Here is a 12,998-nt window from a genome sequence, read left to right as displayed (position 1 = left end):
CACTGGTTTAATGGCTGCACACGCGCTTTTAGTGAATGTGACTTCAGCATTGGCGTAGTGAGAAAGCATTGATACATTAAAATGATTCGGATTCCACCTTAAACTGTAGATTTGCTCTGAAAAGTGATGCTAAACTTCAACAATCGTGAAGTGGCTTCAGTCGTTTAGTAGTTTTTTTGTATTCACTTAACATAGAGAATGCCTAATTGAAATTCACAGATATTCCTTCTGATGGCACCTATTTCTATTTCGTTTTGAACTTTTTGCTCTCATTTCATACTTTCGTTCTAGTACAAAAGTAAGATTCATTATGCATCCAGATTATGTCTTGCTCTTAATGATAATATGTGATAGTTTCTTACAAACAGCATTTTCCTTATAAGTTTAAAACAGAAAAGATAATTATATCCTTAATCATAGAGAAAGCTGATAATTATACTTATAATTTCTGTCTTGCCACTGTTCTCTAAAATTCCCCAAAAATATCATAGTAAATAGATCATATAATTTTAGGTCTCTTAGATTGGCCCAAAGCTTTTGGTCTTGTAAATCATAGTACTCATAGTTTACTGGCTATGTTCAATCATTATGGCATAGGACGACTAGAGTTTGTCTGTTCCAGTCTTACTCGAAAAATAGAATATAGTTTATAGAAATCTATGTAATAGAATCAAACTTACACGCCACTCCTGAAATCCCACAGAGATTAATATGAGAGCCAACACTATTCATTTTATAACTAAATATTTTATCCAATATAATGAAATCCGTTTTATAATGCATAGTATGCCGACACTAAAATGGATTTTTAAATTTCCCAAATGAAGAATACAAAATTTCATCAACTTACGCAAAATTTCGTCAAACCACAGCAACCTGGATGACAACCAGTAAGCATAATATAATCGAATCTAATAAATTTTAATTCAACCTAATAACGTGCTATAACAGAAAACTTACCATAATAAGTGATGAAGCTGATACCTGGATATCTGAAAATATGATACGAAATAAACATATAACAGAGCTGTCTACTAAGATACATAAAATAATACTTTATTTCGTTAATTCAACCATACATTATAAACCACTAAACCAGGTCATGCTAGTTTTCACTTGCTATTAACATACGTAATTATATTTTGCGAAAGCAGTGCTCTAGTGAGTAGTTTCATTCTGCAGAAACGAATTTTGCCTTCCGTAACTTCTAATGCATCTAGCAAATCTTTATTTGAGAGACAAAACATATCATCTATTTCCTTCATTTAGATTGTGGGAAGTTTTACATGTATAGATGTTTCGTATTCTATGAACGAAAATCATAATTTCTTTTAAAGAAATATATAAATATGTATACGTGGATCAGGTATGTTCACAGATATTTTAAATACATTATGATTTTCGCTTATAGAATACGAACACATTTACTAATTTACACTTACCAAGGAATTGATTAATAAATCACACCATTCTATTCGAAGAACAAAAAAATATACACTAAACTACCAAACTAAGATAAAATATTGGATAGCAGAGTTTTTAAACTCAAGGTAAAGAAATTATCGCAGAAACCTATTTTACATTGATCACGAATATTTAGAAGAAGGTTTAAAATGATTATTTCAATTAGGTATCATCATATGTTAACTTTGATAATATATTTGAGAATTTTACTCGTACGTAGAATATATGTGTATTTTTACTCTTTTTATTGTTATACGATGAATATAGTGTGTGTAATATACATTAGAGTGAATATAATTAATCAATGGATTAACTAGTTTGGAATGCCACTAGGATGAGTTTCATTCAATGTAAATTTCATGTTTGCGCTTTTATAACTATAAAATAATTATTTTTTTAAATAGTCATTTATGTTTTTAAATATCTGTCTTCTGTACAGATTACACAGTCGTATCTAACAGCAAAAGTATAGTTAAAGAAATTTCCAGATCTTCTGGATTTTAACATTTATGATCAGTCTTTTAATAGCAATATTTTGGTCCTTGTTTCAGAAAAAATAATACTATCTAGAACTGATCAAGTCATTCTTTTAAAATTATATGTATTTTATTACGACTGTATCTTACAAATTAGAAGCAAGAACATTCATACTTAGTAATGAGTCTTTACTACTGTTTCAGTGTTTCTGTTTCATAATATCGTATGGCTTGTAAAACAAACCTGTAAATTTGTAAGCTCTGGAAAACAGATCTGTTTGTAATTTTATATTTTTACTGAAATATCATGCCAAGTGACCTAATTTTAAACAATAAAAATATTGATTCTTTTCATTCACCTCTATAGATAGTATGTTTCTAAAATATTTTTGTAATCAATAAATTATAAAACTATAAGATACAAAGTTATCTTGTAGCCAACGTGACAGAAATATGAATTGTTCATGAAAAATTGAACTTAAAATTTCACTCGTGGAAAATTCAATTTTGGAATTAGGCCATTTAGCATCCAAGCAGTTCAACTATATACTACTTTCCCTTTACAAATTCTATATTTACACAGTAAAATGTTTTGATGTGCACATATAAACATGAACCTCACAACAAGATAGTAGAAAGTCATACGAAAATACTCAAAGACTTTTAAAATTTACTGCAAGAATTCTGTACTAATTTTACAAAACTTTATAATATCTATATTCTTTTAATGCAGTGGTTATGTACGATTACAACATGGGAAACCTAGAAGTTTTGTGATAACCAATCCAATGGACCTCGGTAAAGTGAGGAAAGTGGAGTTTTATTGGGAATATGATATGGATGTCTTACAGCCACGCTCTCTGTGTTTCTTTTGGTGCAACAATCATCTCTATGTATCAAAAATTGAAGTAACAGAAATGACCATGTCTCAAAGAGGGTAAGAAATTAATAGTGACAATGACTCCGCCAATAAATAATTTGCAAATTAAATTAACATATAGATCTTAATTGATGTTTCAAATATTAAAAAAAAATGAAAAATAAAAGACAAATTCTGACCAAAGCATTTACTATCTAATAAATAATAGCGTTACAATTTCGGTAAAGTATCTTTGCGTTCATCAGACATATCATCAGAAATAATGTGTCTGATGAAAGCAAAGATACTTTACCGAAATTGTAACGCTATTATTTATTAAATAGTAAATGCTTTGGTCAGAATTTGTCTTTTATTTTATACAAGAAATTTCAACGGCTAGAATGAATGGTATCCATTTAAAAATAACGGAGTATAATTAGAAAATTTATGGGAATTAACCATTTATTGTTGTTTAACAAAAAGATGGGTTAGTAGAGACTAATTACTGTCCATATTAACGCTGACTACAATCATGATATAATTAACCCGTACCATACTTAATTTATGATAAATGTCATGTTTAATTAAATACAATTGCCATTTACTTTCTTCTCCAACTTCCAAATTTGTTCCTAAAGACTCTTAATGTTATATGTACACTTACAGTATCTATTAGCTATGTATTTAAGAAAAACTCCTGTTTCATTAATCCTAGGAGGCAGTGAATGATACAATATCATAGCAATATATTTATAGTTACATTTTACGTTTTGCTCTTCTGACATACAAATAAATCTTTCTTTAATTTTTGCTCCTTATATTAAGTTGGTGCGAAGGAAATATCCGCCTCAGGCGTTTCATTTTCAAAGACAAAAAATAAAATACGAGTAAAAAATAAAATATAAAAGTACAATATCTATTTAATCAAAATAGCCAGCGTATCACTCAGCCAATGATTGAATTATATGGCGAAAAAATATGAAGTCTGAGATGCGCATAAGTCCTCAACGTACATTGCGTCGCCCAATCATAAGAAAGGTCTTCGCTTACAAGAAGTGATTGATATAACGGAAGAGTGGTAATCACTGGAAGATATATCAGGGAAATATAGTGAGAGAGTAAGGATTTCACACTACAACTCATGAAGAATCTGCAATGTCCTTTGTGCGACATGTGGGTGAACATTGTCGTCCAACATGAGAACACCAACTGTGTTGACTATTGATGGATTATTAAGAACAAGTTTGTGGTGCACTTAATGGAGTTGAACACAATGTGAATCCCCACTGATGTTTTCACTGGCGGAAAACGACTTTCATTATAAAGCACCATACCAGCAACAACACTTTCTGTGAGCGCAGAGGTGGTTTAGTGATCATCCTAGTCCAACTATGCGCAAGTCGAAATAGGGAGTGGGCCAATCACAGAGAACTTACTGGCTCAATGACCGTATGAGACAATGTATAACATTTTCATAACAATCGAACGGCCATATTTAACGGAAAAAGTAGTCTTAATATCACAAGAACATAAAATCTATTATAACGACAACCAAAAATATTTATTTATTAACGAAAAGAAGAAAAATCTATGTATTTATCATTCTAGTGGGGAATTTGATTCTTCATGTTCTCAGTGTTCCGTGATACACTGGATGTTCCAAAATGGATAATATTTTCCAAGGTGGACATCAGTTATCTAGGAAATATTTTCAATTCAGTTTAAGATTATGTAAGAAATATATTTTCAATAAGAGGTCAGGCTGGCCGGATGAAAGAGTTCAGTGGGCCGAAACTGGCCCGGGGGCACATGGATGATCTAACCCGGGGGCACATTGTTCTCTCTATGATTGTCGTACTAGATCCATTTTTTCATCTGAATTGACAATCTTAAAATTATATTTTAAGGGATGCAGGAAACTTTCCTGGGTATCCCTTAGACAACTGCACACCTCCAGACCTGAATTCTTGTTGGCGGTTTCAATTCATGTGGCACCTTTTTTACCTTACCAAACGACAGTGGTTCAATGTATCCCTAACTTGTCTGCAGGTGACACAAACACTTTTCTAAGAGTCTACTTTCACAGCGTTCATGAGGAAATTATTCGAACATGATGTTAATCGATGGCCACGGGGCTCATTTTCCAATGCTGTCACCGAAATGGAATTTGAGAAAAATCAGCGGAAAATGATGTGTTCATTGGCTATTCCTAGCCCAAATGCACTGTTAATGTTTATTTTGGCTTGCTATGTATAATGTCCCCGTTTAAGTTCGTCAAGACAAATCACTCATAATTGTGCGCTCTCCATGGAGCAGTTTCATATGACCCTTTCAACAATGGAATATATCTTGACTATTTGTGTATCCCAACCTGTTTCCTGGCCATATTCAGTTTGTGACGTTAGACGCGTGACCTTAGTTCATCCCTGTTTTATGTTGTGAGGTGAATTACTCAACAGACCTCAAAGCAAACATTTAATTTGCAGCAACCTAATATTAATATGAATGAATGAACAGTACTTCGAGTAAAACAATTTATTCAGTGTTTTCTTTAACCTACATCAGGTAGTTTAGTGTATGTTGCTCTTATAGCCTTCCTTTGCCACTTATATCTTTTTATGTTCCAGTAAAGTTATCTCAAATCACGACAAATGTGAATAGAAGTATGATAATATGGTGTGTTTAATGAATTTCCACTTTCAAACATCTTTAATTTCCGTAATACATACATTTTTCCTGATAATTTTATAGATGGTTGTAAAGGATATTATCTGCTAAATCCAAACACAATCATAGGTTAAAAGACATTAAATAGATGCGTGTCTTTGTTATCTCTGACTACGTCTAGCATTATTAGACAAAATATAAGATTGTTAGTTGTACTAATTTACTTTTTTAAAATATTGAGCTCTCTCGAAGCTAAGCGGTTAGCACCCTTTGTGTGGGAGACCCAGGTTCGATTCCTGCCGGGAGCTCATGTAGTTCGGTCCCACGTTAAACTGTAGATTCACGTTTTATATAGCCTCGCTACTAAAAGGGACACTAAACTCAAACAACATCTTTTTAAACATTGAATGCTTGCCAGATAAGGCTTAGGTTTCAATTTGTTAAGTATATAATAGTTAATTAGCATACCTAATGCATAAGCAGGTTTTCTTATTTCTTAAGAATTCATTTTTCCTGGGAGTTTTTCACAATTTGCATTTACAAAGGAAACAACATTAGTAGAAAAAAGTTAAATAAAATACATATAGTTTTAAACTAAATTCCTTAATTTTTTAACTCTAGCTTTTTATGAGGAATTACTTTAAATCTGTATGTATTTCACTTGGAAATTCATTACTTTTGTGTACATTATATTATATTTGCTTAATCTTCAATGTTTATATAATCCAGATATAGAAGAATCGTTACATATATAGCATAAGTCTCATTTTTAAGTGTTTCTTTTTGCCATTCCATCATAAGTCTAAAGATTACTGTAAGTCTAGATAAAGTTTGGTACAGTTTTGTCAAGACAACCACTAACCTTTTCACGTAGTGTAAGATTCCTATTCTTACGTTTACTTTTCTAGGATCTCAATAAGAATGTCTGAGTACGTAAGAAAGCTTAATGGCTGTTATTCTTTGTAAAGAATGTTTTAGAATTATATGGAACAGATTCGTATAATGTATGCGAATCTGGATTGTTGCCATGTTTTGGTAGATTAGTACTTTTCTTTACCTGTCCTGTTAGGATAGTAGTTTGCAAATTGAATTTAACTACTTTTTACTTAGTTGAATTGGTGTTCAGAAACTTAAATATAATTATTTAATATCCTTGCAAAATTTTAGTTAAGTTTTCCTTGTCGTAACGAAAATACAATATTTTTTTTACAATCCAAACATTGTATTCCAATTGGTCAATTTCTTACTGCCAACATCGTTGTTGACAGAATATGTAAGTTATAAGTGTCTTTCTTTTATTAATGCTCTGATTTTAATAATGATTCAATAAGAGATGCACCTAGGCTTAATTCGAAATGTTATTCCTTTTCTTCCTCAGGAAACGTAACATTGGATCCAGTACATTATGCAGTGTGGGAAAGTCTGGTTATGCAGACATCGCATCAAGATCTTCTGCTGTTTTCTACGACGACTGCCAAGAGTATGAAAATTAGATTTTTTTTAAAAAAAATTCTTGACCTTCTGTTTTGTGAAATTCACACCACTGCCATGTATTTTGTGAAGGTTCTGATGATTATAGTAATCGTGCGGTTATAATATGGGAGACTAACCATTGCTAAGTATTAGATATATTAGATACTTACAGTCTGTAGTAGATACTTGCAGTCGGAAATTCCGCAAAATTTCAGGGCTATCCAATTCTTATGCATACAAAACAGTCTACTTATGCTCTTCATACCTATTTCAACTTGGTTTGTCTTGGTTTGTCCATGCATACTTATTTCGTTGAAATACGATTTTCATTATCGTATATTATAGATTAAAGTCGTAATTGATGACGTTGGTGTAAGAAGAGGAGAGCTCTAATTTTACATTTGGTTCAGGATTGAAACAAAATAAATCTATTTACTCTACTTTAGCCTCCAAACTTTTTCAAAGAAATGTTTTTTTATCCCTATATCACATTTCTTTACAAAATGTTTAGATGCTAAATAATAACAAATTGCGTTTTAACATTTTTTATTCAATTGTGAATCAAATACGCATTTGGAGCTATCACCTTCTTGCACCAAGGTCTTCAATTGCTAATTGCTAATGTAAAATATTGCTAATTGCTGTGAGTTTTCTACATTAGTTTTGATTTAATTATAAACTATATGAATTATCAATACATATCTTTCTGATCCTTAAACTGATCTACGTTGAAAGTTATTCGGAAGTTATAATATTTCGAGAACCAAACTGTTGACATCATCAGGAATGTGATGATTTAACCCGAACATGTCTTATAAATATGGAATTTTCGATTTCTTTCTATCTTCTTCTCCTTTCTTTCATCATATATTTATTTTCTTTTTCGTACATTGTCATCCTTGACTTACGCTGTTATGAGTAATATTTCTTTAGCGGATATACCAATGATTTCGCAGTTTTCTTCATTGCTATATATATATATATATATATATATATATATATATATATTACTATGTTACTACAAATAATGTAACAATAATGCCTAATTGTCATTGGCACAGAAGTTACTGTCTTGTGATAAACAATGAATTCGTTTCATCGAAACATATCAAAATACATGGCAGTCAATACATAAACAATTTTTAAAAAGAAACGGGTTTCTACCTTCTTTTGTATTTTAAATGACTAGGGTATAATGTGGTATTATTCGCAGGATAATATAGGAAGAACCAAAATGATCATCTACAAATATAATCTTTATCATAATTTTCATCTACTTGGGGTTATTTAAATGTACTGTCCGCTCACACACTCAGAATTCTTTGTTGATATTACGTGAAGCATAGCCTATTCATATTGAAGGTAGAAACAAAAGGTGGTATTTATTGTGGTGGCAGCTGTCATTAACTTATCCGACCAGACGAATTTGCTACTCTGTTTTCAAATAAATTCGTCTATTTCTATCATGCACAAAATTATTAAGCGGTAACTGCCTTCAAACGTCACTTTATTTCTTATGTGTCAACGTTAATTTATTCTGAAATTTTTGCTGCACTTAAATTTATGGTTCAGCACTGTTGATGGGGGAATGGTACACACAAGAATATATGTTGAAAACACAATGCATTATGTAGTACATATCCTAACACAGATAACTATCAACATGTTGCATGCAACATAACGAATCAGTTCAAAGTATGAAATACATATCGATAAATCTTGAAAATTTTAGTTTTGTGTTTGCTTAGAGAAATTAATTGGAAGTTACCGTATTAAGAAAGAATGAACTCACCTTCAAAATGTTGAATTTGCTGTAAGTCACATTCTTAATTTGTATCTTGAGATCTTAAAAATTATACGAACTATATTACAAACCTTTAAGGCTGAAAAGCATAAGAATATTTTATAGCTAATGATTTCCCACTTGAAATATATTTCTTTTTACTTTCACTACTTAAAATAGAAATTGTCTACCACAAAATGTTTTTTGGACTGATTTGATTACACTACTGGTTATACACTATATCTGGAAATTGAGTACCCTCATAGTTGACTTATATTATTCTTGCCTTTAGTGTGGATACTCGGATTTAATTTCCGGTAATTGTACATTGTGAATTATATAAGTTTTTACAGTCTGGATACCGAATAAAATCATATTAAATGTAATCCACTGAATAATTACAAAAATGTAACATATTAGCAAGGTTAGGATTTGTTTGCACTATAAATTTGCAGAAAATGCAGAACAAAAGTGCATTTATATACTAAAAATCTTTTAAAATACCTTAAAATATATTTACTGTAAAATGCTCTAAAAGGTGTAATTAAGAGGTAATTAATAGGTAGATAACAAAGTTTTTCCGTCACTCTATGCTTCTAAATCTTTAAAACTAATCCTTACAATAATCCATTTATAACAACAACAAACACAATAATTCATTACAAAATGTAACAAAAATCTTTCTTAAATATCATATTCATAAACTATCTATTGAATAGAAATGAGATTTTATCTCAGGAATAAAATAACTTGACTTGTCAGTTAAATTATGTACAGATTTGAATATGTGAAACTTTGAAAAGACAAAATAATTTCACTTTGTTCAGGATACTTCATGCTTTGTTGGAAGAACAGTACCCTAAAGACAATGTGAAATAACTAATTAACAATATCATTAACTAATGAGCTGTCACATTTCTCGTCGAGAAAGATAAGTTAATAACAATAAAAAACTAACGTGATTTAAGTTAAAACTATTTGAGAAATAAATGAAAGAAAATACTATATAACGTTAAAACAAAAACTTGGAATTTTCTATTAAGAAGTTGATCGAGATTATAACACGTCTTTATTATAAATACACAACCTTAAAACTCAACTAGTATGCAGTATTTATGCTTCTTTAATTCATCACTAGGATTTTTAATAAGATTGTTGTAAATTAGACGTACGAGAGTTATTTTAGTGTTTTTCTGTATGGAGGTATTGCAGAGAGAACTTACAAATTATACAAGAATTTTTGTAAAGCTCAATACGTACGCATATAACACAATTTGTTTGATTCCAAGTATTTGACATCAACATTACTAATAACTTGAGGAACGTAAGTCAGATAAATCGATTAAGGTAGACATTTACATTACTGATGTCCAGGCAAAATCAGAGTTCTGATGACATTGTCTGATTAATTCAAAACTTCAATCACCTAACTTCATCCTCATCTTATGCAACTAATATTCTGCAATAATAATTAAATACTTTTGTCACAACAAATGTTTTAAGGAAGAAAGTATTTTCTTATTTGTTGTATTTCTATTTTGTAAGGTACGATGACTACTTCTCGGACGAAACGATACTTCAGGATTACGCGAGAAAGCCCACAGACACGCACGAGAAAGAGGATATAACCGAGGAGAAAGAGGATTTATCGTAATTGCTAATATAAATGAAGTCCGATATAAGTATAAATAGTCGAGACCATCAATCTGAATTTCTATTAAAATATTGTTAATTGCTAGAATAATATCTACTTTAAAAAATCATTAAAACTGATCACCTAGAAGCTATTTATCATTTTTTTTTGAAAACACTGAAGCGCTTCAATAATTGAAGATTTAGCGTAGAACTTATTAGTTAATGAAAAATTCTGACGAAGATCAAGCATTTCAGAAATAAAATAATATTTAAAAAAACCGAACATAAATGATATTGTAATGATACATTAAAGAATAAAATATGTCATTAAATTTTAATAATTAAAATGTTATTAAACTGAAAAAAATAAAATTCTAAACGATTTAAAATCTTGCAATTAAAAAAAAATAACTTTTAACTTCTTTTAGTGTATCTTTGCTGAGGTCTTCAAATTTTCAAATACTAATTAAAAATAATAAATACTTTGCAAATATTTCTTTGTAATTATAAAAGGGTTAAGAATTTAAAGAGCGACTGAATATTAAGACCTGGTCACACTTGATTAACTAGGGGTTATCCTGTAGACAACTTAAAATACAAACGGTTACTATGTTCCTTATAGTATGGAGAAGAGCACACATATCCTGCACTTGCAGCTGTGTGAATTGATGATTAATATTAAAATGTACCAAAGTATATATTATAGCATCGAAGTAAAATAATAATGGCCATTATAATAACTGTATATGTTCTTTTAAGTAGGGATACATTTTGGATAAAAGCCAGTATTCTTTTTGTAGCTTTTTTTTGTGAAAAATGGTGGTGACGCTAGATAAATTGTAGTTTGGATTGCATTTTGTAATTAAGATATTAAGGATATATTTAGCATGAAGTGAATAATGAAAATTTTATATATGTACAGTATATTATTTTTCTTTGTGATATAAGGCTGTCATGTGTTATTCAATTTTCATAATTTACGCAGTAGGGTATATACACTTTGAAAACTATGCATATAGTAATTTAAAAATTTATTTTCTATTAAATAGTGATAAAGCAAATTTCATGTCGTTATTTGCTTACTAATTATGTTCACAAAACTTACGATAAGTTTCTTCGTAAGTTCTACCAAGGATTTTCAGGTCTTTGATTTGAAAAATTTATTTCACAAAAATAATGCTAGTTGGAAACATGCTGAGCTGTTTTAAAATTGGTACCATGTTGAAATAGGATATCTAACAAAAAAAGATTTGTTGGTTAACGTAAATCACAAATTCCGCGTTTCTGTCGATCATATCTTCTAAGATATGATTTATGTTAATCAGGGTAAGACTTTATTCTCATGGTGTACAACTAGGAATTCTGGAGAAAATCAAATAGTATTTAGAGTGCTTTGAATAGATTTAAGTTGGTGCACATCTTTAGGAAAAGTAGTCGGTGTACTCGATTATGTCACACATGCATGTGTTTGTTATGCATGAAAACTTCCTTCCTTCATTTGCTTATTATCAACTTAATAACATATGTACAAACTATGATGTGTACCTAAATATAAGTAAACCAGATGAAAATAATGGAGCCAAATTTTATAGCGCATTATGCCATGATAGTGGGAGAGTATGACATATAAATCTCATACAAAAATAAGAATTTATAAATACGTTAATTCGACATAGAACATACTTCTTATATTATATATATAGTATTTCGTAAAAGTGGTTATATCTACTATGTAAGTATGCACCAAAACAACTATTGTTACTTCCTCGCTATAAGTTGAGTAATGTATTTAAGCGAAAAGTTTCATTTATTTACCTGTATTGTTGAATTGAATTTCTCTAAAACTTTGTGATATTATCTGTGCTTTATTTTCATACCTTTAAGTTATATCTTTCACTCGAATCATGATGCTAGCTAATTAAGAAAAAGAAAAAAATAGCTGTGTTATTCACTCAGTAGGATCTCAATTTGTCTGAAAGAGGTGTTGATATGCGTTGTACGTATAGCAATACTATTCTATAGTTATTATTATTATATATTATCTTTATGAAAGTTCACTTCGTTGTTGATTTGTACATATTTGTAAATAAAATATTTTTGTAGAAAATTATTTATTTTGTCTTATTAATTTAAACATCCAAATCTGTACGTAAGCTTAAAATGAGAATCTTTTCCTAGGCATTTGTGAGCTATAGCAAGGTAGACTTAAAGCAAATTTCTGATTGCATATTCTAGTATAAACAGGAACAAAAGACTCATTAATTACAACTTAATTTCATTTTAACAAGTTTTCAATCCATCGAACAACATGAAGACTCTTTCTTTCATCATTTTTGGTCAATATAGTTTAAGGAGTCTGCTACTCAGTAAAGAACTTATTGAAAATAACTGCTGAAAGTAACCTCTTAGTCCAGTCGAAAAATACATTTTACCTTGCTAAAGGTCATACTTTAAATCTTTATTGTTTGTACGTAGGCACTAGTTAAAAATCCAAGTTTTCGACCACCCAGACAGTGTGTTAACTCTGGGTGATCCGGAAAACCCTACATTTTCTGACGTTAGTCACTTTTTGCGCTATGATTCTTTCCTCTTAAGTCCTTCAAAAAATCACAATTCCTTTTTGTAGATTATTAAATTTGCT

The 12,998-nt window shown here is 30.1% G+C and overlaps 1 protein-coding gene across 2 annotated transcripts in view; it reads left to right on the top strand.

Annotated features, from left to right (window-relative positions):
• The window catches only part of LOC145673266 (pancreatic triacylglycerol lipase-like), a 273,081-nt gene extending 260,614 nt beyond the window's left edge, over window positions 1-12,467 (top strand). For both annotated transcript variants that reach the window (XM_081742803.1, XM_081742802.1), the window contains exons 11-13: window positions 2,674-2,877; window positions 6,845-6,946; window positions 10,268-12,467. In XM_081742803.1, coding sequence (XP_081598929.1) covers window positions 2,674-2,877; window positions 6,845-6,946; window positions 10,268-10,376 — 415 coding nt within the window. In that variant the 3' untranslated portion in view covers window positions 10,377-12,467. The remainder of the gene's footprint in view (window positions 1-2,673; window positions 2,878-6,844; window positions 6,947-10,267) is intronic.
• Window positions 12,468-12,998: the final 531 nt, after the last annotated feature.

Source organism: Thermobia domestica, chromosome 16 (genome assembly GCF_964235325.1).
Source record: "Thermobia domestica chromosome 16, izTheDome1.hap1.1, whole genome shotgun sequence".
NCBI lineage: Eukaryota > Metazoa > Arthropoda > Insecta > Zygentoma > Lepismatidae > Thermobia > Thermobia domestica.
The sequence above is the reverse complement of the archived record's forward strand: the minus strand, read 5'-3'. Positions and strand labels throughout refer to the sequence as shown.